The sequence below is a fragment of the Drosophila sulfurigaster genome, chromosome 3 (assembly GCF_023558435.1).
Source record: "Drosophila sulfurigaster albostrigata strain 15112-1811.04 chromosome 3, ASM2355843v2, whole genome shotgun sequence".
Lineage (NCBI taxonomy): Eukaryota > Metazoa > Arthropoda > Insecta > Diptera > Drosophilidae > Drosophila > Drosophila sulfurigaster.
In genome coordinates, this window is record NC_084883.1 from 48666235 (window position 1) to 48693111 (window position 26877).

Sequence of the window (26877 nt, forward strand, 5' to 3'; positions counted from 1 at the left end):
GTCATGAAATATACCAATGACAGAAACCCGCACAATATTTTTAAACAGGCGCGTTTTTTAATTAGCTCTTGATGGAAATGTTTTGTTAAAAATCTATACAGCACTTTTCTAACATCATTCAAGTATCCTTCTTTATCTACATACATAACCTTTCATCTAGAAATAGAATAATGCAACTTTAAATCGAGGGGGTACACGCATTTTTTTCATACGAATGTAATTGATGCCAAGATCACCTGTTAGTATTTTGATACAAAAAAGCATTCATTACAACGTTAACTGCCACAGAGTGCTTTGTTTATTATGCATTTATGCATTCGGTACTGTTCCAGTGTTGTTGCCTTAGCATTATGTTGGTGTTTTCTAACACTTTGTCGAGGAGTCTGCTTAACAAAGGCGGAGTACTGGCTGTTAGGCTAACAGGCGGCCAAGCCGCTTGCTGACTTAACAGCAACCCTTGCTGTTAATGTTGCCATGGCTGGAAAATAATGAAATGGAAATGTACCGTTCAGTTTTGTTTTGTGAGCGGTTGCGTCTGGTTGTTGTGTGCGGTACCTTTTCCACATTTTGCGCAAAATACAAATTGTTGGGTGCACTTTTTTGAAAACTGTGTTTGTGTGCGTGTGCTTGTAGTGGTGGAGACTCTTGTGACTCTTCTCGTCTCTCGCACTCTCGCCCTCTCTCTGTCTATCATCATCTCACTCTGTGTGGTGTGTGCAACGACGTCTCAGTGTGTGTATGTGTGTGCATTTTGAACAAGGAAAAGTGTTGAAGAAGTAAGAAAGAAAGCGCAACTTTGAAAGAAAAGTGAAAAACGAAGCAAAAAAAAATAAAGAAAAATGGCAACTGAAGTAGCTCAAATACCCGCTGAGGAAACGCCAGCAGTTGCAGCACCAGCAAGCACAGAAAATGCTGCTGCCGCTGCCGCTGAACAGGCGGAAAAACCTGCTGCCGACTCTGTCGCTGTTGCCGCCGTCGCTGGCGAGAACGCTGCTAACGCCCAAGACAACAACAAAGAGGATGCTAAGGCGTCGCCTGCCGCCGCTGCTGCTGAAGATGGAGCAGCCGCTGATGCAAAGAAAGATGGAGATGCCGCCGCTGCAGTTGCAGCTCCCGCTGCGGCTGCTGGAAAATCAGAAGCGCCAGCACAAAAGTTCAATGTGCACAAGACCAATTTTGAAAAGGACATCATCTATCTGTATCAGTTTTCGCGCACCCCCCTGCTGCCCTCGCTTTCACCATATTGCCTCAAAGTGGAGACTTGGCTGCGTCTGGTGGGACTCAAGTATGAGGTACGTTCTCTCCACAAAGCATCTCTCTTCCATACGTTGCTGTAGACTTGTAATATAACTTCTACCTAAAAACATATTTAAATTTTTACATTTCACAATTCATTTTTTTTCCTGTGGCGGGTTTTTCATCACTCTTTTTCTCCACACACAAGCGTATGTATTTTTGCGGTAGAGATTTTTTTCTACACACACACGCGCACACATTAAAACCGCCATGATTGTGTGCTAAGCCTGTGTGTGACCTGCCCGCGCACCGCGCCCTATAGCTCTCGACACATATGCTGAAAAGGGATACATTCAGCAGTTGCCTTTTCTTTCTATCCCGCACACGCACACATTCATGCAAGTATATACAGTCGGCTGGCAGGCAGGCAGCCTTCCAATGCGTGGCTGTGTGTGTGTGTACTCTCGCATTTGAACCTGTAGCGAGCCAGGCGCTTTGTTGTTGCTGTTGCTGTCGCTGCTGCTGCTGGATTTTATTCCTGTCTGCTCATGTGTATGTGTGTACGTGTGTGTGTGTGCGTCTACATAAAACAGCGTATACATAAAATTTGTGTGTGCGCCGACGCCGCTGCGCTGGTCTCTGCTGACTCCGGCTTCTACTTCGGGCTCTGCCTGCCTAGCTGCCGTTTTCGTTGTCATCGTCGTCGCTGCTTGCTCTCTCATAAGTTGTGCTTTATACACAACACACACACACACTAATGTGCTTACTCCCCTCATACTGCCCCTCCCCAATAACAACTCTCTTGAAGTTGTGCTTCAAATTTTGCACTTGGCACTCTCTCGCACTGTTTGTCTCTCGTTCTCACACAGCAGTGTGCTTGGGGCTCCCATTTTAATGCTTTTGCTCTTTGTCTTTGTTGCTGCTGCAGCTGCAGCTCTGCTTCATTTACTTTTTTTGCAGTTTTGCAGTTGTGTCTGCTGCCTTTGCCTTGCACAAATTCCAAGCCGCATTTGTGCCCGTTTTGTAATTGCTTTTAATAAAAATTGTTGCAGTTTTGCGCTTCCCCCTCCCCTCTCACTTTACTCCCACTCTTAATACAGCGAGAATGTTCTGTGCTCTGTCTGGAAGTTCTTCTCGACAGCGCAGTCGACGCCGCGCCTTATCTTTAAGCAGCTCTGCTAGACAAATGACTGTCCACTGTCCACGAACAGTGGTGCAATGACAGCGAAGCGACACTCCAAAAAAAAAAAAGACAGTTGAAAGCGCGCGATGCGCTTTGCATATATTTCATATTTCTTTTTTCATTCATGAACTTACAAACAAAGCAGGGAGTGGAAGGGCATTGGGAAGGGGGAAGCAGAACTGGGTGCGGCCACGACACCCGCACGACGCAATTGGTGTTGTTTAATCTTATTAATTACATTGGTTAATGGAAATGCTGCCACTGTGCAAAGGGAATAAGACATGGAAGCAGCGGGAGCGAGATGGGAATAATGATAGGAATGTTAATTGATGCCGCAAGTAGTTTCAAACACACACAAAGAGTCTCTCTCTTTCTGTCTAATAAATGCGCCAGCAGCTTTTGCCATATGTTGCAGCTGCGCTGCCGCAGCCGTTGCGTCGGCTCATTGAATTGATTTATCGCCGTCGTCGTCGTCGTGGTCGTAGCTGTTGCAATTGCATTTCACTCGACCAATGCAAAGAAAGCCGAAGCTAAAGCCAAAAGCAATTATGATTGACAGTCCATCAAGACGAAACAGACTTGAAGTATTTACGCCCCTCCCTATCCCCCCTTCCAGAGTCATTGCATACTTTCCATTTTGTTCCGTTTTGTGATAACAGCTTAGCTTGTAGAGTGAGTGTAGAGTGTAGAGTTCAACAAACTGACTAAGTAAAGACAACAACAACAACACCAGTAAGTAACGAGAGAATGAAACAGACCTTTGACATTTTCATTAATCACAATGCCAAACGAGGAGGGCGCGTCTCATGTAATCGAGTTGCCCCTGCCCCTATCCCCCCTACGATGACTGGGCCGATGAGTGTTGCTGTTATTGTAAACGCATTGCTGCATTTTGTATACATTATCAAGCAGGCGCTGTTGTTGCCCAAAATAAACAAACGCGCTCCTTTTTCTGTGATAAAGCAAACGCAACGCATATTTTTTTCACACCACAAGCGTAGCGAGCGTGTCGAAACCATTAACAATAAATAGCGCCAGCCACAACAACAGCAACAACTATGGCTAGGCGAGGCTGCCGCCCGCATAGTTGGCATACCAAAGTGACTGCTGCTGTATGATTGTGTGTGCAATTAATTCACTTTTCAATATGCATTACAAATAAAATAAAGCTGTATTGTGGTGTGCATAAATTTCCATTTCAATTGATCTGTGTAAAATGCGGCGCAAAAACAGCAGCACCAGCAGCAGTAAGAACAGAATGAAACAATTCCTGCTTTTCATTATTCAAATTTTCAAATGTTGGCGCGTCATTTTTGTTGCCATATTGCCAGCACAAAGGTTGACAGTGTCGGCACGGTCTGGCAACCCTGTGTGTATGCAACTGTACGTGTGAACACGCTTCAGTTGTATGCGTGTCGCCGTCCATATGCTGCTGCTTGCATGCCGTTTGTGTGTATTTGTAGGGGAAGTGGAGTTTTGCATTTCGCTGTTGTTGTTACTAACAAAACGACAAATGCAGTCAAACGTTGAAAGCGGGTTTGCTTTTGTTTTGAGCGCGCTCTCGCTCTCTGTTCGTTCATATTTTATTGTTGTTGTTTTTACTTTAATTAATAACCGCATATTTGCATTAAAACAAAGGCTGGGCATATGAAATATGCAATGTGCCTTTGTTGTTGCTCACTCGCTCGCTCGCAGTTTGCTGCTGTTAAAGAAACTCCTCTCTTTGCTTTTGGGACAGGGTGTGGATTTCCACTCACACACACAACACACTCACGCAAAACACACACTCTCACTTACACACGCAGACGCTGCATAATTGCATGGCGTGTTGACTGCTGCGCTGCTGCTGCCGGCGTCGTAGTTGTTGTTGCCGTTGCTGTTGCTGCTTGTTCCTGTTCTTGTTCTTGATTGTCGTGTCTTTAAACATGCATTCAATTGTTGTTGGCAATGCAAAAACTCTACACTGCACCAAAATTGAGCTTCGTCGTCGTCGCCGCCGCTTAATTGGCATAATGATTTAATAAAAAATAAACATTTGCATTGTATGGCGACAATGCGTCGCCGGCTTCGTTGGCCCCCTTCCATCTTCATACCCCACTCTCTTTTTCCTTCTCTCGCACTCTCTTGGCGACAGTTATGTGCGTTGGAGTAGCAGCCTTTTTGTGGATCATTGGAATTAAATGTGGCGACGACGACGACGACTCCACCCTTTTTAGCCTGGGCAGCAACGATGCTGCTGCTGCTGGAAAGCATAATCTTTCTCTCTCTCCTGCTGCTCTCACTTTATGCTGTAGCTCTCTTTCGGTGCTTGTGTGTGTGCGTGTGCGTGTTTGCAACCACACCCTTGCCTTGTAGTTTCCCTCCGCGCCAAAGCATAAAATATGCGAAGCCAAGCCAAGCAAAGCATTCATTCGCTTTTTTTTGTTTGTTGTTGTGGACAAAATTTCTAATTAGAAATTATAATATGTATGCATAACGAAGAAAAATAATACCGGACATAACTGTCACTTTATTTGTATGTACAGCACACTGGAAGTGGAAGTGGCTGGAATATGCCAAATTCAAAAAGCGGCAATTGGAACGCGTGTCTGTATGTGTGTTCGTTCGCCTGTGTAATTTTACAGTATGCGTGCGAACACTGTGGGGGGTAGTTGGGTGTTGGTTGCTTTTTCGGTACAGCTTTTTGTATAGTGTAGTGGTTGGTTTTGGCAGCAGCAGCAGCATCTCTGGCATACATACATAAGTAGGTATGTGTGTATGTATATATGTAGGCCTATGTATGTCATGAGCGACATCTAGCGGCCGGAACGTAACGATGCCGATTCGCGTGGGAGCAGATTGAACTACATTACAAGCACATTAGTCATGCATACACACAATTACATCTATATATGCATATATATGTATATATTATCTGCTCTCGCTTAAGGGCCACGATGAGTTGGAATGCCATGATACGGAAGTGTTATTTGTGGGGCGGGGATATCATCAACACAGTCGTTCGCCCAACCAACCCCACCCAAAAAATTACTCATTCATACTTATGAAATACTTACTCATCGCTTGTTTTTCACATTTTAAAATATGTTTTGCATTTCTTTCTTATTACAGAATGTCGATCATAAGATGCGTTTCCGTTCCAAGAAGGGTCAACTGCCTTTCATTGAGCTGAATGGCGAGGAGATTGCCGATTCGGCCATCATCATCAAGGAGCTGTCGGCCAAGTATGATAAGAATCTGGATGCCGGCCTCACAGCCGAGCAGCGCAATGTGTCGTATGCCACAATTGCCATGTTGGAGAACCATTTGATCTGGATCATCTTCTATTGGCGCGCCAAGTATCCCGATAATGTGCTCAAGGGATACAAAGTGAATTTGCAGCATGCGCTCGGCTTGCGTTTGCCCAACTCCATTTTAAATTTCTTCTTTAAAATAACGTTCGGTCGCAAGGTAATTCGCTAATCGATAACTAGGCAATTTCGATAGATGTTTAATCGTTCGCAATGCGATAAAAGTACTTGTAGTTCAAATTGTACTCAAAGTATACATTTTCAAATAGTTTCGTTGAACTGGCATCGGCGGCACTTCTGTTGTCTGTCTCGCTCTCTTTCTCATTCTCTGTGTATTTTGTTTATGGAAATCGGAGTCGACTTTTCCGGCTGTGTTTTCTAATGGTTTATGTTCTTGGCTGGCATTTCTGGCTTAGTGTAAATAAACATGACAATTGGAAACAGCAGCAGCAGAAATATTGGAATCGTTGGCATATTATGTTGCACCTAAACTCCGACTCCTGATTTAGTGAGAAGAACAGAGAACAGACTTCAGAGCGTTGTACCCCCGACACAGTTATATAAACATAGTTGATTCCCGTAATTTAATGTGAGCATAAACAATAAATGCGACGGTGCAAGGTTTGAGTTTTGAGCCTGCATTTATTTATTTATTGTTTATGGTCAGACGTAGAGTTTCTATTTCTCTTTTTCGCTCGCTCTCTCACCCACTCACTCACTCTTGCATATATAATATATAACCCACAATTGAAATAATATACCAAAAATACCCCAATACAATAGAAAAAAAATTACAAATAAGAACGAAAACAACAAGAACAACAACAATCCATCATTATCACTAACTCTGCATGGTGTTTTTTCTCTTTTTTTTCATTTTTATATATTTTTATGTTAATTTCGATGGTTTCTCTCCTCCCCACTACCAACCTAACTGTACGTGTTAATTGTATGTTCCCCTCACCCCCCAACAACTCTAACCAACCAACCAACACAACTTCCTCAACTATTTCCTATCCCACGTTGTGCATCCATTTTGTTGTAACCCCTAACCAAAAAAACCAAAACCAAAAAAAAACTATCAATTGTTGCAACATGCTTTGTGGTACCCAATATATTCAACACAACAAGTGGTTCCAGGGTACGAAAAAGCTCAAGGCGCACGGTATCGGTGTGCATAGCGCCGAGGAGATCGAGGAGTTCGGCAAGAACGATCTGAAGGTGCTCAGCGAGATGTTGGACTGCAAGCCATTCTTCTTTGGCGATGAGCCGACCACCTTGGATGTGGTCGCCTTTGCGGTTCTGTCGCAGCTGCATTATCTGTCCAAGGATATTGCGTATCCATTGCGCGATTATATGACCGAGAAGTGTCCCAACTTGATTGGTCATGTGTCCCGCATGAAGGACAAGTGCTTCCCCGACTGGGATGAGATCTGCACAAAGCTGGATCTGAATGCGCACATTCCCAAGCCAGAGTAAGTCAACCTTACGCTCTACTCAAAGTATAGAACTTGGTATTAATAAATGTATTTTAAACAGGCCTGAGACCAAGGAAGGCAAGGAGGGTGGCGAACAGGAGAAATCAAATGAGCAGGAGGGCACTGAGGGTGACAAGATCGAGAAGGAGTTGGAGAAGGACAAGGTAAAGTATAGATAATATATTTTTCAAATCGTATCTCTTTTAATTTTCTCTTCCTTTACAGTCGAACGAGAAGGAGTCGACCGAAGAGAACAAGGAGAAGGAGGAGACAAAGTAAAGCGCCGTTAGTTATATATGAAATATATATATATATATATCTGAATGAAGGAGAAAGGAGATGAAGCAGAACAACAACACCCCACATATATACATAGTACGATACTAATACTATATCTATAGTATATATATAAACTTATATATATATATATATAGTAAGGCGCTCATATATATTAACATTCGAATGTCAAAAGAATCATTTAAAACATAGGACAACTGTAAAGCAAAACAGGCAGAAAATATTAAGAAAAAAAAAAGAACGATCCACTCAAAAGAAAAAAAAAACAAAAAACGTATATACAATAACGTAACGTAAAAACTTTGGACATCTTTTTTTATATATATACAAAGTAAAAACCAAGAAGACGAGGAAGAGAAAAAAACAAAAGAAAATCTAAAAAAAAAAGAAAACGGTAAAAACATTTAGTATAAAATTATAAAAGTTTATACGTATAAGCGAAAAGGATGAGAAAAAGAAATATAAAAAATTAGTTAAAGAACTCGAATATGAAAAGTAAATCAAAGTGAGAATGAAACCAGAAGATTGTAAGAGGAGCAAAAGGGTGAGAAAAAAGGTGTAGAACAGCATACAATACGCATTAACCATTAGTTTTCATTAAAGCGATCTATATAATACACACACACACACACTCTCACTCACCACTCACTCGACACATACACTCTCACACAGCCATGTAAACTCACATACATACATTCACACACAGTCACTCATACAGACATACTGCATTATGCAGCAACAATTGCAACTCGATGGTATTGTTTACTCTTCCAAAATTTATTAAGCTTAAAGTAAATAAAAAAAAAAAAATTATGGATGTATTTGCGGCGGAGGAATATATAAATATATATATGATATGATATATATAATATATATGATATGTAGGTGATGCTTAGGATGATGTGACCAGTTGAGAACAAGAAAGTAGAGAAGAAGATGAAGGAGAAGGGGCCGCTGCTGATAATTAAGTTTATTTTTTATATATATATGATTGCAAATAGTAATTTTTTATTCATGTGTGCAAATAATTAAATAAAAATATTGAAAATTTATTACTTATAATTATATATACATACATTATATACGCCCCTATCATAAAGATGTGTATAAAACAAACAACAAAACAAACAAACAAAAAAAAAACAACAAAACATGAAATATTGTTTATTATTGTTTTCGTTTTCTTATGATTTCCCATTCTGGGCATATCCATCGGTCTCTTTTGCCGATCCTGTCCAGCATGTTGCTTTATCTGTTTTTTCCAAAACACAAATTCGAACCAAAAAATGAAAATACAAAAAACACAAATACTCGGCAAAACGTAAATTAAATTAAATTGTAACTAAATTTAAAAGAGGCGCATTCGATTTTATGTTTCGTCTTTTCTTCTATGATTTGTATACAAATAAATGTTTAATTTTAATTATGCAAATATGATATAAACAAATAAACATAATTTCTATTGTAATTAAACGCTGCGAACAAAACAAAACAAACATCAAACTTAGTAGACGAATCTGAGAAGAACGTATAGACAAAGAAGATGAAGATGAAAGACGAAGTTGAAGAATCATAAAACAAACTGACACAAATCTCATGCAAATATTTTTGGAGATTTCGAAATCTCTTCGAAAACTCAAACGCCTTCTTTTTCCATGGGTTTTTTTTTTTCAAATCGGTTTTTTCGCTGTCCCATCAACTGCACTTTCAAATTCTAATCCCATTCTACACCCGCCAATGCCGCGAGCAAAGTAAACAAAATCAAAGTCTAACAAAATGTGGCATAAAACAAACAAAATGAAAGAGAGAAGAGAAGAATCGATGAAGAAAAAATAAAAAACAAATTTTTAATAGGGTAAAAAAGAAACACGGAAAACTAAAAGAAACCAACCGAAACAAAGAACAACAAATCGCCAAATACGGCGTGCAATGAGGCGAAGAGAAAGCAAAAAAGAAGAGTAAAGAGAGAGCCGTAGGTAGGAAGAGAAGAGAGGTGAAGAAGAACACAAGCTAAATGCTGAATGAAAGGGAAAACAAAAGTGTAAGAGACGGCCGACCGATAGATGATGAATCTCGGCTAGAAGAATCTCCATAACGATACGATTTGTAGACTATGCAAGTATTTTTATGTATTAAAGGTTATGTTGTAAGTTTTTATCACAATATTTGTATTGTAGCTGCTCAGTGTTTTATATGATTATATAAAATGGATAAAACCGAAAAACAAAAACAAGAAAAAAAAAACCAACCAACCAACCGGACAGACAAAACATTATTGTATTACATACATCTTATATATAATAAATATGCTTCTTAATAAAAAAAAAAAAAAAAAAAAAAGACAAATACAACTTATTTATGACGGAGGATTTACAGAAGACACGATAACCTAAGCTGGGGTGGCTTACACGGAGAGACCCAAACAATATAAAAAAAAGCAGAAAGGAAAAATTAATTATGATACTTGAGTTATCTTTGACGTATAGTTCTGATAACTTGCTCGAGTTGTGCAGGCTTCATAATGCTTAGAATAATTAAATTATCTTTCTGCAAGAGTTTCGATAGCAGCCCCAACAACGACACCAGGAACAGCGACACCAAAACACAGTCGCAGTGACAGCTCAAGTTCAGCACAAGATAGTAAATGTTGAATACCCTGTAAATTGAGCTAATGATGATTACATTCCAAAAGGGTCAATTTGGTATTTGTTAATTTTGATTCTAAATGAACTTAAGAAGAACCAAGGCATTTTACATTTATCTCGCATTAGATCTTTACAATTTCTTTCTTCTAATTATTAAAGTCTAATTATCAAAGTCAAAAAATACGCAACAGAACGAAAATTTCATTGATTATATTTCGAACAATAAATTTCATAAGAATCACTTGAGAATTTCAATACTAATTGAATTCACTTTTTAATATTAGATTGGCATATTCAAATTGTTTTATGTATTCCAAAGACGTCATGTTGAAGAGCATAAGAGGCACTTCTAGACGTCTTAGAAATTTCATGGGAAAAACCAAAACAGAAGTTTTCATTAAACATCTTGAAAATTACATATTTTCCTTATAGGTTATCTTTTAGTCGCGTAAACCTTTTGTAACATTCTTGACCGTCATTGTTTGGCTGGAAGTCCCCCCTGATCGAGCTAGATAAATCGAATCATAAACTGTTTTATCATGATAATAGCCACTGACCATACGAGTTGACGCCAATATGTTTAGATTACTCATATGATTACTCAGAGGAACATGGAACCAATAAATTTAAGCAAATTTATAAAAAAAATATATAGATGGCAACCGAAAGATAAAGATAGACAGCGGACTCGGGGGCAAATACTATATACAGAGAGAGAGAGAGAGCGAAAGAGATAGACTGAGAAGTTGTGCACTTAGAATCCGTTGGATTCCAACCCAGAAATGCCAATCAAATTGACATTCAATTCCAATCCTGACCCCATAGACAACATGCCAGGCGATAATCGATATTTGACCTAGGCCAATATAAAAATGACTATTCAAAGTGTGCTGCACCTCCCCCGAACTTCATCTCCTCCCCCATCCCACGCGACGACTGTCTTAGATAATCGACGACTAATTTGATGTCTGACTAAATGTTTGTGCTCAATTTGAAGCACATTCGCAGTAGCGCACAACGATTCATCAAATGGCGCCTCCCCACGCCCCTCCTCAAAGAGTCATAATCAATGCAGACACGTCAAAGAAATGCCAAGTGGGTTGGTTGTCTTCTAGCTTCTATCTCCCTCCCCTTCAAGCCCCACCAACGCGGTTGTCAACGGGCGTTGGACTGTGACATTTGGCAATTTATTGAAGACGAGTTCCAATCAGAGCAAATCATGCGAAGCTCGTCTAATATGGCAGCGCTGGATTTATGGCCGCGTGCTGAGGCCATCAACAAATAAAAGGTAAGTGTGATATCGGCCAGATTCCAGATTTCCCACTCCCCCTCCGCCTACTTCCCTCCACAGTCGCAACTCATTCGGCAAACGTAACGAGCTTTTGTCCTTTGTGGTGAGCAATGGCGTGCACATTGCATGTGAATGGAGCAGGGAAAAAGGAAGCAGGAAGGGAAGGGAAGGGAAGGGTTCAGGGGTGCATGCGAGATAGATAAGTATTGCATGAAGCGAGAGCTGACTGACTGACTGGCTGGTTGACTAGCTGGCAAAGTCGATGTCGATTCGCTCACAGAAGCATTGAATTGGTGTTAAGCACGAACTGCTCTGCGGAATGGAAATGGAAATCGAAATGGAAATGGAAAATGCAAATGAAAAAATCAGCAAGTTGTCATTCGACACAGACGGCAACTGAAGCTAGCCGAGAGCAGACGACATCACAAGGATCACAGAAGCAAGTCAAAAATGTCCAATCAACTATTTTTCCTCAGTTTGGCCGACATATTCTCCGTGTATCCGGCCATCTTTAAGGATGTGAGTAAACAGCTCAAGAAGACCAAACAAATCTATCTGCCCAGCGATGAAGAGTGGCAGGATAAAATGTACTACATGCTCCTCGAGATTCAGCGTCAGGTCAACGAATCCGCGGATGTCAACATCTCGCTCAAGGACATCGATAAGCGTGACAAACCCGCCTTTGATCCCGATCGCATTACCAAAATCATCTCACCTGGAGTAAGTCCGAATGGTCGCCGAAGTCGTGTGTTGAAGTATTGTCATGATACGACTGTGAGGATTAGGCTTAAGGCAAGTGCTCGCTGGAATCTGCCCACGATTGCCAATGCAGCCAAGTTGCTGAGGAAACCTCCTCTGCCGGTTCATTTCCAGAATGAACACGAGATGCGGTTGGCTTATTCCCTCATCTACGATGTGTTTCGCTGTGGGTAATCCTTAAGGATGCGTCTTGATGTTGAGCTAATCTCGGTTCACTTGCAGATAAAACAGTTTTGTGCAACGCGTTATCGGATGTGAGTTTTTTCGATCGGGAAGAAAATCAGAAGGTAAGTCTAAATTACGAAAAATAATTTTGAAGTTCCGTAAAGAATTCCTAAGAAAATAACGAAAAGCAAGAGAATAATATTCTCTACATAAGACTCGGATCAATATATCTTTTTAGATCCTTCATTTTACGAAAGAAGTGAAAATACCTCTATTAATATGTGACTATTACTTGACTAAATTAAAGTTGGAAACCTCAAACCAAAAATCCTAAGAAAAATTTAAAATTTTTAAAATTTAAATTTCTGTATGGTTTTTCTCGTTTCAACAAAAATTCCCTTTATTAAGGTCTCAAATATCCTCCTTCAAGATAGAAATCTTTTTTTCATGAAAAATCTAAAATTCTAAGAATTTAAGAGAGTAACAATTCCTTTATCTCTTCTCTCCTTTCACGATCTAATCCTGTAGTTCATCAAGGATGAGCAGCGTATTTGGTTAATGCTCTTTGAGCTCTACGATCGTCACTTCCGCAATCGCAACTCGGAGCTACACGAGCTGCAAGCCCAACTCTACAAGGAGTCCGAGGTAACAGGTAAGTAGAACATTCTTCCTTGCTCTACAGGATTTGCTAATCCATTAAAGAACACGCTGCGGTGCTTTGGCGCCATCGCATCAAGTTGGCTGCCTCAATTTCCCGCATGCGCATTGGGGTCGGAGCTCTGCGTCTCTCCCAGCTGCTGCCCATTCACTTGCAAAACGAGAAGGTGGCCATTGCGGCTGCCAATCCAGTGGTGACGGGTTGGATTAATCCCTTTCTGGTGCGGTAAGTGAAGCTAGAGTTGCTTCCTGTTTTCCCAAATTTAATCGGAATCTTTGCTAGCAATAAGATGGAGGCGGATAAGATACTTACGGAGATGGGCTACACTGTGCATGGACCTGATGATGAGCAGCCGCTACTTGAGCAGCACTGCAAGTGGGACAATATTTGTCCATTGGTCATCTCGGTGATACCCAAGGATCGCAGCGAGTTTACAAAGTCTGTGCTGATGACCAAGCACATGTTTATTATGCAGGTTAGTAAGGGAAAACGAGGAGGAGGAAGAATGCACAATAAATGTGAAAGGGAAGTGATAAGGAGTGATAAGATTAGGTTGGAATGAAAAGGAGATATTAGTATGGACAGGAAGAGAGGTTAGAGTAGAAAAGAATGAGGGGGAATACTTCTAAAATAAAAATAAAATTAAGTTATAAATAGAAAGAATTAAAAATAAATCAAATGAATCGAATTGAATGAAATGGAATCGGATACAATGAAAGGGTTGGTATGGATTGGAATGCTATGGAATAGAATGGTATGGAATGGAATGGAATAGAATGGAAAGGAATGGAATGGAATGGAATAGAATAGAATAGAATGGAATATAATGGGATAGAATAGAATAGAATGGTATGGAATATAATAGTATGGAAAGGAATGGAATAGAATGGTATGGAATGAATTGGATAAAATAAAATGGAATAGTATGGATTGGAATGGTATGCCATGGAATGGAATGAAATAGAATGGCATGAAATGAAATGGTATGGAATGGAATGGAATGGAAAAGTGTAGTATCGGATTGATTGAGGATTAGGATGAAATAAAAGGAATATTGAGGAAATATTGCATGAAATGACATATTGAGGAATAGTATGAAAATGAAATTATATGAATTCCGAGATTACAAGAAAATAATTTAAGGATAGATATCAAATGAAAAAGGTTGAAGGAAGGAAAACATTCACTTTATCAATAATACAACAATGCTTACAGGACAAAAACTTTTCCTTTGGTCCCGCCATAATGTCCAAGCTCATGGACTACTTTGAGCTGTACGGTGAGTGCCTCACGTTCTAGTATTCTCACTAGATTAATCCCTATTCTATTCCTAACCAGGTGACATACTGCAAACTCACATTGATTCACCACGCTCCACAGCCTACTTGGCAGCCTTGTTCTACTCCGTAAACCGCGTCAACAATTTCTATGTCTATGGAGCAGGCGCCAATCTCAAGGAGTACCGACGCTACATGGAGTCCATAGGAGTGAGCAGCCAAGTTACAACTATATAAATTCCTGTTAAAGTAAGATCTTCCCTTCAGGTCAACAATATACGTCTCTTCGCGGATGCCTTTACCTCATTTCCCATGGAATCGAATCGTTTTCGCACCGTTGTGGGGGTATTTGCCACGCCCCCGAACTCCTTTAGTGCCATCTCGGATCCCATTGACTTAATCTGTTCACGTGGTGGTGATTTAAGCATGCTTGAGGTGCTCACCGAGTCGGAGGTCAGTGATGAGGGTAAACAGCGTGTGGGATGCATCCTCGAGGAGCAGCTGCTCACACTGACCATGACTATGTCACGACCCCAAGTGCAATTTGTGCTCTATCAAACACACTCGATTGTGACCACCGAGAACGAGGATATGGTTCAACATGTGCTGCAGGTGATCAACAAACTGGCGCTGGAGAAGCATCGTCAGGCGTATCGCGAGGTCAAGCGACTCGAAGCCATTGCCGAGGCGGAGGCAGCGAATATTCCAGCTGCTGCGATGTCAAAGGAGTCGCCACGCAAGAAGGAGAAACTCTCCGCCGAGGACAAGCGGAAATCCCAACCAGAATTACCTGCCAAACCGGGAGAAACGGGTGCTGTTCCTGTGGTACCTTTGCCTCGCGTAGATAGCATTGATTTAATCTGCACGCCGGACATCGATGAGTTTGTGCTCGACATTGTGCCAGACATTTGCATCAATCAGGACAATTGCATTGCCCACCAGTCGACGGGCAGTTTTCTCTCGCTTATCCGTCGTAAATCGCTGACACAGCTCAACGAAAAGTATCTCATTAGCATGGCGGAGCGTCGAGGACTCTTTGGCAAGCCAGCGGATCGTGATAAGTCGCGCAAGGCAGTTAAGATGCAGGAGGTCAACGAACCACCGCTACCTGATGCCACCTACGACAACAGCTCAGCTACGTCGCGTACGGGAGGACAACAATCGGTGAGTTTGCTCGTTGTTAAAGTGGTGATTCGATATGGTGAACGAGCTAAGTTCATGATTTAGTATTGATGAAACGTTGTCTTGAAAATGTGGAAAGAAAATAGTTAGAAGACATTATCAGTGAAATAGCAGTGAGCTTACTTGTTGTTACAGTGCTAATTGACTATGATGAACAAACGTACACCTGATTGCAATGTAGGTTTTTCACGAAAATTTTTTATACCCGCTACCCATAGGGTAGAAGGGTATTATAACTTTGTGCCGGCAGGAAATGTATGTAACAGGTAGAAGGAGGCATCTCCGACCCTATAAAGTATATATATTCTTGATCAGCGTCAACAGCCGAGACGATATAGCCATGTCCGTCTGTCCGTCTGTCCGTCTGTGTGTCTGTCCGTCCGTCCGTATGAACACCTAGATCTCAGAGACTATAAGAGATAGAACTATAATTTTTTTTCGACAGCATTTGTTATGTTTGCACGCAGATCAAGTTTGTTTCAAATTTTTGCCACGCCCACTTCCGCCCCCGCAAATCAAAACAAGTAAGAAAGTTACAGTCGAGTGTGCTCGACTGTGAGATACCCGCTACCCAAATTTAATAAAGCCAAAATATTGCGGTATCATTTTCAAAATATACCGAAAATACTAAAAAATACTAAAAATATACCAAATGATATGTTTGGTATATCGATATAGTACACCATTCAAAATATACCATAGACGGCACAATGTACCAGATTGTCGGCCAAAGCAACTAAGACCCCTAGTAAGTAGGCGTTTTTGTCCATACAAAAGTATTTCTTTAATAACTTCCACAATTTTTATCTGATCGCAACCAAATTTTCAGGAATCATAACTACTACAGTAATTATTGTATAAACCAAAATTCGCAACTCTAGCTTTAAAATTACGCTTGTTATTCGATTTTTTTGATTTGCGGGGGCGGAAGTGGGCGTGGCAAAAATTTGAAACAAACTTGATCTGCGTGCAAACATAACAAATGCTGTCGAAAAAAATTATAGCTCTATCTCTTATAGTCTCTGAGATCTAGGTGTTCATACGGACGGACGGACAGACACACAGACGGACAGACGGACAGACGGACAGACGGACATGGTTATATCGTCTCGGCTGTTGACGCTGATCAAGAATATATATACTTTATTGGGTCGGAGATGCCTCCTTCTACCTGTTACATACATTTCCTGCCGGCACAAAGTTATAATACCCTTCTACCCTATGGGTAGCGGGTATAAAAATCGAATAACAAGTGTAATTTTAAAGCTAGAGCTACGAATTTTGGTATATACAATAATTACTGTAGTAGTTATGATTCCTGAAAATTAAGTTGCGATCAGATAAAAATTGTGGAAGTTATTAAAGAAATACTTTTGTATGGGCAAAAACGCCTACTTACTAGGGGTCTGGGTTGTTTTGGCTGACAATCTGGTATATTGAGCCGTTTATGGTATATTTTGAATGGTGTGCTGTATCGATATACCAAACATACCATTTGGTATATTTTTAGTATTTTTTTAGTATTTTCGGTATATTTTGAAAATGATACCGCAATATTTTGCCTTTATTAAAAATGGGTAGCGGGTATCTCACAGTCGAGCACACTCGACTGTAACTTTCTTACTTGTTTTATAGTGATTTGGTAATGAAACTACTTAAAAGACAATATCAGTGAAATAACAGTGAGCTTACTAGTTGGTACGGTGTCAATTGGCTATATTGAACATACGTACACCTGATTGGAATGAAGGTTCCTCAAGAAAAATCTTTATAATAGTGATTTACTAATGAAAATAGTTAAAAGAGAATATCAGTGAAATAGCAGTGAGTGAACAAACGTAGACCTAATTCCAATGAATGTTTATCAAGACAAATCTATATTATAGTGATACGAAATACGAGTATGCTTAAAAAATGTGAAAGCGTACAGTACTACTTCGATGTTGTGAACTAGCGAGGTTACAAACTCTAATATATTATTATATATTAATTGAATACAACTACGTCAAGAAAAAAATCGTTATGGTGGTGATTAAAATAACGTTAAAAGGCAACTATAAGATTTATTTTATTGAAATCATGAATTATTTTCTAAGCTAAAGAAAAATAAATTAATTAACAGATTTAATAACATTTTTATAACCACAAATAATTTCGGGTATAATAATCATTAAAAAAAGTGGGAAAAAATAAGTTGTTATTGAAATTTAGAGTGAAATTGCGTTGTGGTAAATTCCGAGAACGATCTGTATTTTACACATTTAGAGTAATGGTGTATTAATTATTCTGTATATTACACTTAACGGCCTCAACATGGACTAAATACATAGGTCTCTAAGCGATATGATTTTATATGGAACAATATTATTATTTAATGTGTTCTATGTTTATACTTTTAAAATGATTCTAAGACTTTTCAATATCTGCCGCTAAATGAGCTTTGGTACTTAATACAGAGTTGCCATTAAGTGCAAAATTGCGGAAGGCGCATTATATTAACCATAAACTTACTCAATTTCACTGAACCGGCAAATAAACTAGAATTGCAATGGGAAATAAAGTAGGGAATGAATTACATCCATCTAAATACGATTGGTATTAGTCTAAGACATACTAACTAAGAAATACTAACTCCCACTAGACTTCTAATTGATCTACAGTAAAACTTCACAAGATACTCTGAACCTTTCTTAAGCAGTGTTAATTTGTTAATATTAAAAATAGACATATGAAAATCCCAACTTGATTAGATTTGTTTACACAAATTAAGTCTATATATAGTATCAAAATCAATCTGCAGAGATTTGCTAAACAACACCAATTATCCGAATCAACTACAGTACAGCTTCACTAAATAAAGTCGACTCCCAAAAGATGCGAATTTTAGCAGGCTGCCAAAAGCAGTCCATTCATGACCTAGACTATTTAGACGATTATCAATGGTGTTAGACTTGACACTTTATTTCATAAACAACAACAATATATTTCAGTTAGGGGAATTAGGGCTTACAACGAGAGGGGAGTCTAGGGGAGGGGGGCAATATATATACACTTCGAGTCTTATGATCTAATAATTAACATGCGCCATGGCGGGTTCAGTGTCGGGAGTGCAATCATCATCATCATCATCATCGGTGAATTGCAGCAGCAACAACAGCAGCAACAGCAGCGGAATCATCCGGCTCGGCATCCACCTGTCTATTAGAGAGGGTCAGGGGCAGATGGGAAGGGGAATGAAGGGGGAAGAGCAAAGGTGGGGGGTAATAATTAGCATGAGGCATGCAATGGCAATGGCAAATCGCACTGCGAGCCGATCATTGGCTTAGTCAGAGATTAGGTCATGGAGAGTGAAAATGGGGGAATTAGCTCATGACATAAAACCCGCAACTTTACTTGCGCCAACTGCTGCCTGTGTTGCCCTTGGTCTTGCCCGCATCCTTGGACTTGTTGCTCTTGTCCAGTTTACTACTCGAATAGGAATTATTAAAGCCACCGCTGCTGCTGCTGCCATTGTAGCTAAAGCTAGACTTGAAGGAGGGATTGCCGTTGCTTTTGAACATGGGACTCGTTTTGCCAGCTCCGACAGCTGGAGCAGCCTGATTGTAATAGCTCTTGTTGTTCTGCTGCTGCTGTTGCTGTTGGTACTGATTGTTGAAACCCTTGTCCGACAGCTGGCGATTGTATGAGAGTCCCGTGCTGGCCAAACCCACCGAAGCAATGCCCAATCCCATGCCCACCCCTGAGCCTCCGACGCTGCCAATGCCCACGGTTCCCATGCCCACTCCGCCCATGCCAATGCCAAAGGTTTGCTTGTGGCTGGTGCTAAAGGTGGCGCCATGTTCACCTCCGAGAGGTCCGCTCTGCGTGTAGAACTGTTGTTGCACCTCCACGATGTAGCGATAGGCTTCCTCCATGCTCTTGGGATTGCGCCGCAAGATCATCGAATGCGTGGGTTCGGGCAAATGATCGCGAAAAACTTGAAGCGTGATCCTTTCAATGTCCTCCAGCGCATAGAGTGTGTCGTTGTGGGTGAGTTTGCGATTTAGCAGACGCTGCTTGAGCTTCGCCATCTTCTGATAATACAATTCGATATTCGAGTCGAGCACCGCACTTCGGATCTTGTGTATTAGAGCGTAACTCGATTCTCGTTCCGCGAAATTGTGCAGCAACTGTTCCTTGAGCTTGTGCCAGGACTCGGCTTTGAGCAAAGCGGTCCCATTTCCTGCCACATGTCCGTTGCCTGCCGGCGCACTCAGCTGACGTGTGAAGACCGCCTCGCGGGCTCGATCCGTGCACTTGTTCTTGATGTGACCCACCAGCTGTGCCTTGTAGTAGTCATCGAATGTGTTTATGGCCGGCATTAGAGCTTCGATTTTGTGGAGAAATTGCGGTAGCTTGCCGGGATCACCGTCAAAGTTTTCGACAAGCTTGAGGCGACTCAGCACCTGATTGTATTTGTTGACGAAATCGGGATCCATGTCCGATAGCGTCAATGTATCATAGACGACTGCGTCCCGAATTCACGAAATCACGGCGAAAAATAACTAACTAATCGACTGCGCGTTCTCTCGCCTGTCTGTCAATGATATTTTATTGTTTGTGGCAGAGGTTTTTTTTTTGTTGTTATTGTCGCTTTTGTCGATTCTTACAAAATGTATAAATTAACATTCATTAACATCCAAATTTTATTTGTATGTTGTGTTTTTTTTCTTCTGTACTATGCGATGGAGAACACAACACAAAACTACGGCCCGTTGCGATCCGTAAGCAAATGCGAAATGCGAACACGATACCAAAAACGGAACCGCATTCGACGATTGACGATTCGCTTGGTCGGCTCGGCAATCGGGAAAGCGATCACGATCGCGATCGCAATCGGGGAGATCGTTCGGACTGTCCCCACATTCAGCATTAGAACCGAATAACTGAACACGAAGCGAACTGAACTGTAAAGTCAACCCCGTTTACCTCCTCCTCCTCCCACTCCATTTATTGTGGGAGTAACTTTGCCACACTGTGCTGTGTGTGTTTTTTTTTTTATTGTGTACTCAGTCGCTGAATCACTGACACGACAATCGCAGCGCACTGTTGACAGATAGAGATAGTAACAGCCGAGCAAACACACCTCGACACGCACATAACTCAACACCATAAATCGAAACGCAAATATCGAAAGATTGGACTCCAACAAAGCCCAACTTCCTATCGAAACAGAATAACCACTCGAAAATAACTCTCATCTTATAAATAGAAGTGTGAAAGGCAAATTCTGTACTTTCCATTCAACTATCTAAGCTTTTTGAAGCTATTTACTATATATAAGTATTCCATCTATTCTATTCCTATGTGACACCCTCAAAAATAATTCCTTTCTTTCCGCATTCTATGAATAGAAGTGAGAAAACTTTATTTTTTCGCTACCCTCGATAAAAATAGATAATCTTTCAATTCTTGACTTCTTTTCAAGGCAAAACTTTCACGATCTAAGCTCTATTGGTATTTATAAGTATTTCTATCTATCAGAATATCTCTCATCATTGCTTTCCGCATCCTATAAATAGAAGTGCGAAAACTTTATTTTTCGCTAACCTCAACAAAAATAGATAACCTTACACCTCTTACCTTTCACTTTCAATTCAAATATTTAAGCTTCTTAAGTCTCTATTTTTGTCTCTATTATATTTATTACATTCCCATAGAACAGAACACACTCAAAAATAACTCTCGTCTTTATAAATAGAAATGCGAAAACTTTTTATTTTATCTACCCTCTACCAAAATAGATATTACCTTACACTCCTTGTTCCCTTTCATTTTCAATACATATATCAACAAATGTTTAAAGCTTTATTGCCTATCAATAATTACTCAATGAACGAAAATTACCCGGGGAATTCAATTTCATCATTTTTAGCTATCGACTTTATCCAATCTAATAACTACTTCGAACTTTTAATTACATCTGCTCTTTTCGATAAGGAATTGAAATACCCGTAAAGCTCTATTGCTAATTCAAACAAAAATGCAACAAAGCAAATTGTTCGATAATAATGAAAGCCCTAATTCCAAGAACACTTCAAATCTGATAGTCGAATGATAAACTTTGAAAACCTTATCAATATTGCAATTTAGAAATTGTGAATTGAACGAAAATGCAGCAAAGTAAAATTGATAGATTGTAATAAAAAGAACTCTCTAAGCATTGTAATCTTCATTTTAAAAATCTTTTAATAATGTAATATAGAAATGATTCATTTAAGGATGCTCGTAAGATGATCTCATCGTATTCTTATCGAAGCTATAAATCACATTGAATATGTTGGAATCTCTAGTTCTAATAAATTCAAAGTTCCCATGTAGTAATTTTGATAACAGTCTTTAAACCAACTTTAATATATCAAAATTCTATAACCCTAGCTTGTTAGATTACATTTATGTTTATCTTCATTCCCTTTCCCCTCCTATACTTACCATAATTCGTTAGATTCCACTGCAGTAATCTTTATTTCCGATGTCGAAAAAAAAGTCGAAAAAAATACAAAGTCATCCTCGGTGTTTTTCGACAACTGTTTAGCGCAGGGTTTGGGTCAATTGAAGTCTATCAATCAATTTACTTAAACAATCAAAATCACAAACGCTTCGCACAATCAAATAAATTGTTATTTGATTTGATCGGCAAACGAAAGTTCTGCATGCTAAATATTCTTTTGCTTTGACTCTAAATATGATGACAGCACTCGAATAAACAGTTTTGTTGCCGTGTGTTTTTTTGTTATTGTTGCTTTGTTTTGTTTTTGTTTTTTACATTGATCTATTAACAATATACCATTAACTTTATGGCATAAATAAGCGAAGCCCTGGAATGCCTTCAACGCTCTGGGAAAATTCCAAAGTGTATTTTCTATTCAATTCCGCAAAATGCTAACGAGCTTCTGAAGTGCTTTCTAAAGCAAAAAAACACAAAACTTACTCAACTTTCAATTTCATTAAGATGCAATATTTATTACCCATTTTCTTTGCTCGCTTTGCTGGAAAATTTACTCGGTTTTTTGCTGGAAAAGATTTGTTACTTTAAAGTAGAGTTTGTTGAGTTTAGAAGTTGACATTTTTAAGGAAGTTTTGTTCGATGTTTTTATCTAATGTTGTTAAGCAATTAGTCAGCTAATTGATGAATAAATTTAATAATACATTTTAATTGGGTGCTTGTTCTAAGTAAACCTCATAAAGAATTATTTATTATATTCTTTGTTGAGTCTTCTATTTAAAGCTTATACAAGTATAATAATAACAAATGTTTGATTTTAATGCATAAATAAATCTCACAATAAATTTATGGAAGTATTTATTATATTCTATTTAAAGCTTATAAAATAATAAAAAAATGTTTATTTTTTCACCTATTGTAAATCTATTTATTCGATTATTATAGATTAAGAATTAAATTTGCTTTATGTAGTTTTTTTTTCGAATATTTAAATTTTGTAGTGAAGCTTTTTTTTTATGTTTTATCCTATTATATAACTTCATTAAATAATAAATTTAGTTATAAATTTCCTGTTATTTATAGTTATAGTAATAAATTTTGTGCCCTTCATCTTAAGATCCATATTATTATTAATAGAGTTTAAAGAGCTAATATTGTTGTCGTTGTTGTTTGACTTCATTTATTGTTCAGTCTTTTGCCAATATAAATAAAGTACTTAAATTTGTTATTCAAGCTTTTATTTTCTTTGATACTTTTTATTTAAGTTATACTTGATCTATTTACTGTAATTCTGTTGATAATCTTTATCTGCGTATAAACATTTTTATACTTATTATAAAGTATTCAAATTTGTTATTCAATCTTTTATTTTCTTTCACACTTTTATTTTCTAGTTATTCTTGATCTATTTACTGAAATTCTGAAGAAACTCATCATCTTCTGATAATTATTTTTATCCTAATTCAGCTTTAGCTAATTTAAGTTATTTCCGTTCATTTATTTAGTGATGATCTTCCAAGCTTTAGCTTCTCTTTCAGTGATTCTGTAGCTAAATTAAAGTGATCTCGTAGTCGTACCGTCATCTTGTATGCGAATCATAAATATTATTAGCTGCATTACTGCCACGAGAAGCATTCTCATTAGGTTCTTACAATAAATGGGTGAAATTTGCATTTTGATTTTCAGTTACGGATCGTTTTGAAATTGCTGCGAATTGCGATTCGGCATCATTTGTAGTATTGTCGTCGTGCATGACACACAACGGCAGCTGGAACGATGATGATGTGTATAGCGTTTGTTTTTTTATTGGACCTAGGTGTAGCGCCCATTCTCATTCCCTTTCTCTGCCTCTCATTCTCTCCGTTCTATACTTGACACCTGCGCCTTCCCCTCGTTGCGAACACATTTGCTTATCGCGGGGCGGTTTTTTAAGGTCTGGTGCGCCGGCGTGCGCGGTTCGACTAATTAGCAACAATTTTCGAACGTTAGCGGCTTGTAAAAACTGTTTAATAATACACAAACCCAGAGCGAGACCGAAACCCATACTCTCTGGCCCAAGTCATTGGGTGTCAAGACGTGTCGTCGACGTTGAGGCTGACGCAGCTGTAGCCATCGAGGACGCTGGGCTATATAGTCAGAGGGGGAAGGGAAGGTAGGTGAGTGCTAATTCAAGCTATAGCTCTAAACTGATAAGCGGACTTAATTGCTCTCGAAGCACTCAGCTGTGAGCTGTGAGCAGCGAGAGACTCGAGACTTGTTCGATTGTCGATTCGCATTTGCTTAAACCGCAGTTGCCATTACAAAGTAATTTACAAACTTGCAACTGTAATTTTTACAGTAATTATGTAAACAACAACAAGACTGTTGAACAAAGAATAGTAACTAGCTGTCTGTGTTTGTATGTGTGTACCGCTTTGATAAGCAAGTTCAGGGCCAAGGCCCAAGTCAATCATCGACCGCACCCTCCCACCGCTAAATACTTAGCAAAACTTCATCAGCAACAACAACTTACTTAATCATCGCTGTGCTCATTAGTCCGACTGGAGTTTCACTTATCAACAATTGTTGAGACACAGTTCGCTTTTCGTAATCATTTGCAATCCAAATTTGAAGCGAATTCTTTCTTAACTAGCTACAATTCAGTTTTAGAATAAGAATAGAACGAATTGGAAATACACTTAACAAAATTGCTTGATGTTTAGTGAAAATAAAGGTACATCTTTCTTAGATCTATTCTGAGATAGGAAGTAAAGAGTTCTTTCTTAACTAGCTATAATTCAGTATTAGAATGAGAATTGAACGAAATAGAAAAAAACTCAAAAAAAAATACTTCATGTTTACAAAAATTTATAATACATCTTTCATAATACAATTTTGAGAAGGAAAGTTGAGAATTCTTTCTTAACTAGCTACAATTCAGTATTAGAATGAGGAACAAATTAGAAATACATATTTATAGTGACGTACATATTTCTTAATTATATTCTGTTTAGGGAAGAAATAACATCTTTCTTAATTATATTCTGAGGTAGGAAGTTGGAAGTTTCTAAGCTGTACACTTTACTTGTTAGCTATGCATATAATATATCGCTTTGATCCATAGCATACCGACATATGTTTGTATACTAGCTAACACTAAATGCTAACAATATGGCAAGTTTCGCTGAGATAGCTGCACTGTGGACTGAGTTCACATAGGTCACAAATAGCTTAGGTTAGGCTGCAATTACCCAAAAATAACGCAGCGGGTTTTTAACATAGATTAAGCAACCCTCCACTTAACGTAGTTACACCTGTCATGACTAATTGAATATTTTGAAGGGTATTAAAAGCGACAAGACAAAGTTGTTTTCAGCATACTGAAAATAAAATACACTGTTAGTATTACTTAACTGTTTCTCAATCGAAGGTATCTATAAAATATTTATAATGTATGTATTTTGTTAGAATTTAAATTAAATTGTTTAAAAAAAGACTTTAAAATTTTACTTAAATTCAGAAATATATTTCCCATTTCTTGATGTGTTGATATTTTGAAGCTATGAGGCATTTTCTACTTTATTTTGAGATCAGTTAGGATTATATTAAGTAGTCGCTTAAGACGTAAGCTTTAAATCAAATAGGTTCTAAAGACGAAAATAAATGAAAAGAATCTGTTTAATAATCATAATTTTAAAAAGATTTTGTTGAATAGTTCTTTAGATTTAATATAGAAACCAATTGTCAAAACTAAATTATAGTTATTTTAGATGTTCAATAGCTCTTCAGATTTAATATATGTAGAAACAAAATGTGCTAACTAAGTTATTCTTGATCGAAAATTACGCTTAGTTGTTTTGCTGTTCAATAACTTTTAATATTTTCTCCTAATGTTTTACACATTTACGCACAAAATGAAAAGACCCTTTGCAAGTGTATATTAAAAATGTGTAAACAAAAACAGTGTTCAATTGTTTGAAAAACTTTTAAATAATTACGTGCGCGTGCCCATGCGCGTGCTACGCTTCGTTTCCATTTCCATTCGCATTCGCATTCGGATTCTAAATTCCATTTCCATATGGATTTGGCCAACAACCACCAACACAATGATGACAACAACCACCACCACGACGATGACAACTACAACAATGATTGGCGGCGATGGTGACAACAACAGGCGCGTTTGCAGCACCAGCGACCAACCCAGGCAAGCGCCATACGATCGCACCTGACAAAGGTGTCGGCGACGCAACGGCATCCGATAGCGTTCAACTTTAGGCGGCGGGAGTGCAAGCGTTTTTACGTCTTGCCTGTTTATATGGTGAGTGGCAATTGACGTGATCATAAATGCTTTAGCAGAGTCGAATTATTATGGCTATAACTATATTTCTCGTGTGTGTCGCCCTCAAATCGCAGCACAGCACAAAGCAAAACAGCCGCTTGTGGTGGCAATACGCCTTTAAATGTGTCACGCGCAATGGCAACGATGCCATCTGGAATCCGAATCTTAAATTCAAGCTACACTGCAAACGGCAGCTGCGCATCCGGAAACTGCGACGTGTGATGTGGTCGAATCGGGAGCCGCTGCATTTGCACATCCAAGACATCGAGTTGATCTGCCATCTACGCAGATATAGCAAGTAGGAAGTGAGAAACTTATTTGTTAACTATTCGTAAGAGGGGACCAATAATAAACACTAATTGAAAACTATTTTACGTTCAATTAAAATGTTGATCAATTTTTGTAGCATACTTTTAGGCGCACAATTTACAACTCAAATCTCGGTGCGAATTTTGCATTCACAGAGCGAGAACAGAACAAAGTGTAAAGAATTGCATGACAACAAATATTTAAAATTAATTGCTGGCGATGTCAAGATCAAACATGTACAAACGCCACTCGATTAACGAATTAATCGACATGAACTCGACGAGTCAATCAAGCAGCAGGCA

At 39.0% G+C, this 26877-nt stretch overlaps 3 protein-coding genes across 6 annotated transcripts; 2 read left to right on the forward strand and 1 right to left on the reverse strand.

The window, feature by feature from the left end:
* The first annotated feature begins 500 nt into the window (after positions 1 to 500).
* On the forward strand, positions 501 to 9328 carry LOC133843608 (failed axon connections). Of its 2 annotated transcripts, none has more exons than XM_062277236.1 (5): positions 501 to 1292; positions 5531 to 5869; positions 6841 to 7184; positions 7249 to 7351; positions 7413 to 9328. In XM_062277236.1, exons 1-5 carry the CDS (start codon positions 840 to 842, stop codon positions 7464 to 7466), a joined length of 1293 nt encoding a protein of 430 aa, XP_062133220.1. In that variant the 5' UTR covers positions 501 to 839; the 3' UTR covers positions 7467 to 9328. The 2 variants fall into 2 exon arrangements, with proteins under 2 accessions (XP_062133220.1, XP_062133221.1); XM_062277237.1 differs by having other exon boundaries at positions 6850 to 7184.
* A 142-nt stretch (positions 9329 to 9470) lies between these two features.
* Positions 9471 to 26632, forward strand: LOC133843603 (uncharacterized). 3 transcript variants are annotated; one of them, XM_062277229.1, is made up of 11 exons: positions 9471 to 10124; positions 10562 to 12345; positions 12402 to 12466; positions 12873 to 12996; positions 13047 to 13227; positions 13285 to 13477; positions 14218 to 14281; positions 14341 to 14489; positions 14547 to 15443; positions 26102 to 26245; positions 26341 to 26632. In XM_062277229.1, exons 2-11 carry the CDS (start codon positions 11871 to 11873, stop codon positions 26566 to 26568), a joined length of 2520 nt encoding a protein of 839 aa, XP_062133213.1. In that variant the 5' UTR covers positions 9471 to 10124; positions 10562 to 11870; the 3' UTR covers positions 26569 to 26632. The 3 variants fall into 3 exon arrangements, with proteins under 3 accessions (XP_062133213.1, XP_062133214.1, XP_062133215.1); XM_062277230.1 differs by lacking the exon at positions 9471 to 10124 and having other exon boundaries at positions 10314 to 11417; positions 11897 to 12345; XM_062277231.1 differs by lacking the exons at positions 9471 to 10124; positions 10562 to 12345; positions 12402 to 12466 and adding an exon at positions 12658 to 12752.
* Positions 18388 to 20236, reverse strand: LOC133843069 (uncharacterized). Its single transcript, XM_062276436.1, has one exon. It carries the CDS (start codon positions 19937 to 19939, stop codon positions 18851 to 18853), a length of 1089 nt encoding a protein of 362 aa, XP_062132420.1. The 5' UTR covers positions 19940 to 20236; the 3' UTR covers positions 18388 to 18850.
* Positions 26633 to 26877: the final 245 nt, after the last annotated feature.

What these genes read in the sequence shown, in the direction of transcription:
- LOC133843069 (XM_062276436.1), bottom strand. Translation starts at nt 19,939, where the DNA reads ATGGATCCCGATTTCGTCAACAAATACAATCAGGTGCTGAGTCGCCTC.
- LOC133843603 (XM_062277229.1), top strand. Translation starts at nt 11,871, where the DNA reads ATGTCCAATCAACTATTTTTCCTCAGTTTGGCCGACATATTCTCCGTG. An exon ending in ATCGGGAAGAAAATCAGAAG is followed by an intron (nt 12,467 to 12,872) that starts GTAAGTCTAAAT and finishes CTAATCCTGTAG; the next exon opens with TTCATCAAGGATGAGCAGCG. An exon ending in ACGTCTTGCCTGTTTATATG is followed by an intron (nt 26,246 to 26,340) that starts GTGAGTGGCAAT and finishes CTCAAATCGCAG; the next exon opens with CACAGCACAAAGCAAAACAG.
- LOC133843608 (XM_062277236.1), top strand. Translation starts at nt 840, where the DNA reads ATGGCAACTGAAGTAGCTCAAATACCCGCTGAGGAAACGCCAGCAGTT. An exon ending in TGGTGGGACTCAAGTATGAG is followed by an intron (nt 1,293 to 5,530) that starts GTACGTTCTCTC and finishes TTCTTATTACAG; the next exon opens with AATGTCGATCATAAGATGCG. An exon ending in GCGCACATTCCCAAGCCAGA is followed by an intron (nt 7,185 to 7,248) that starts GTAAGTCAACCT and finishes TATTTTAAACAG; the next exon opens with GCCTGAGACCAAGGAAGGCA.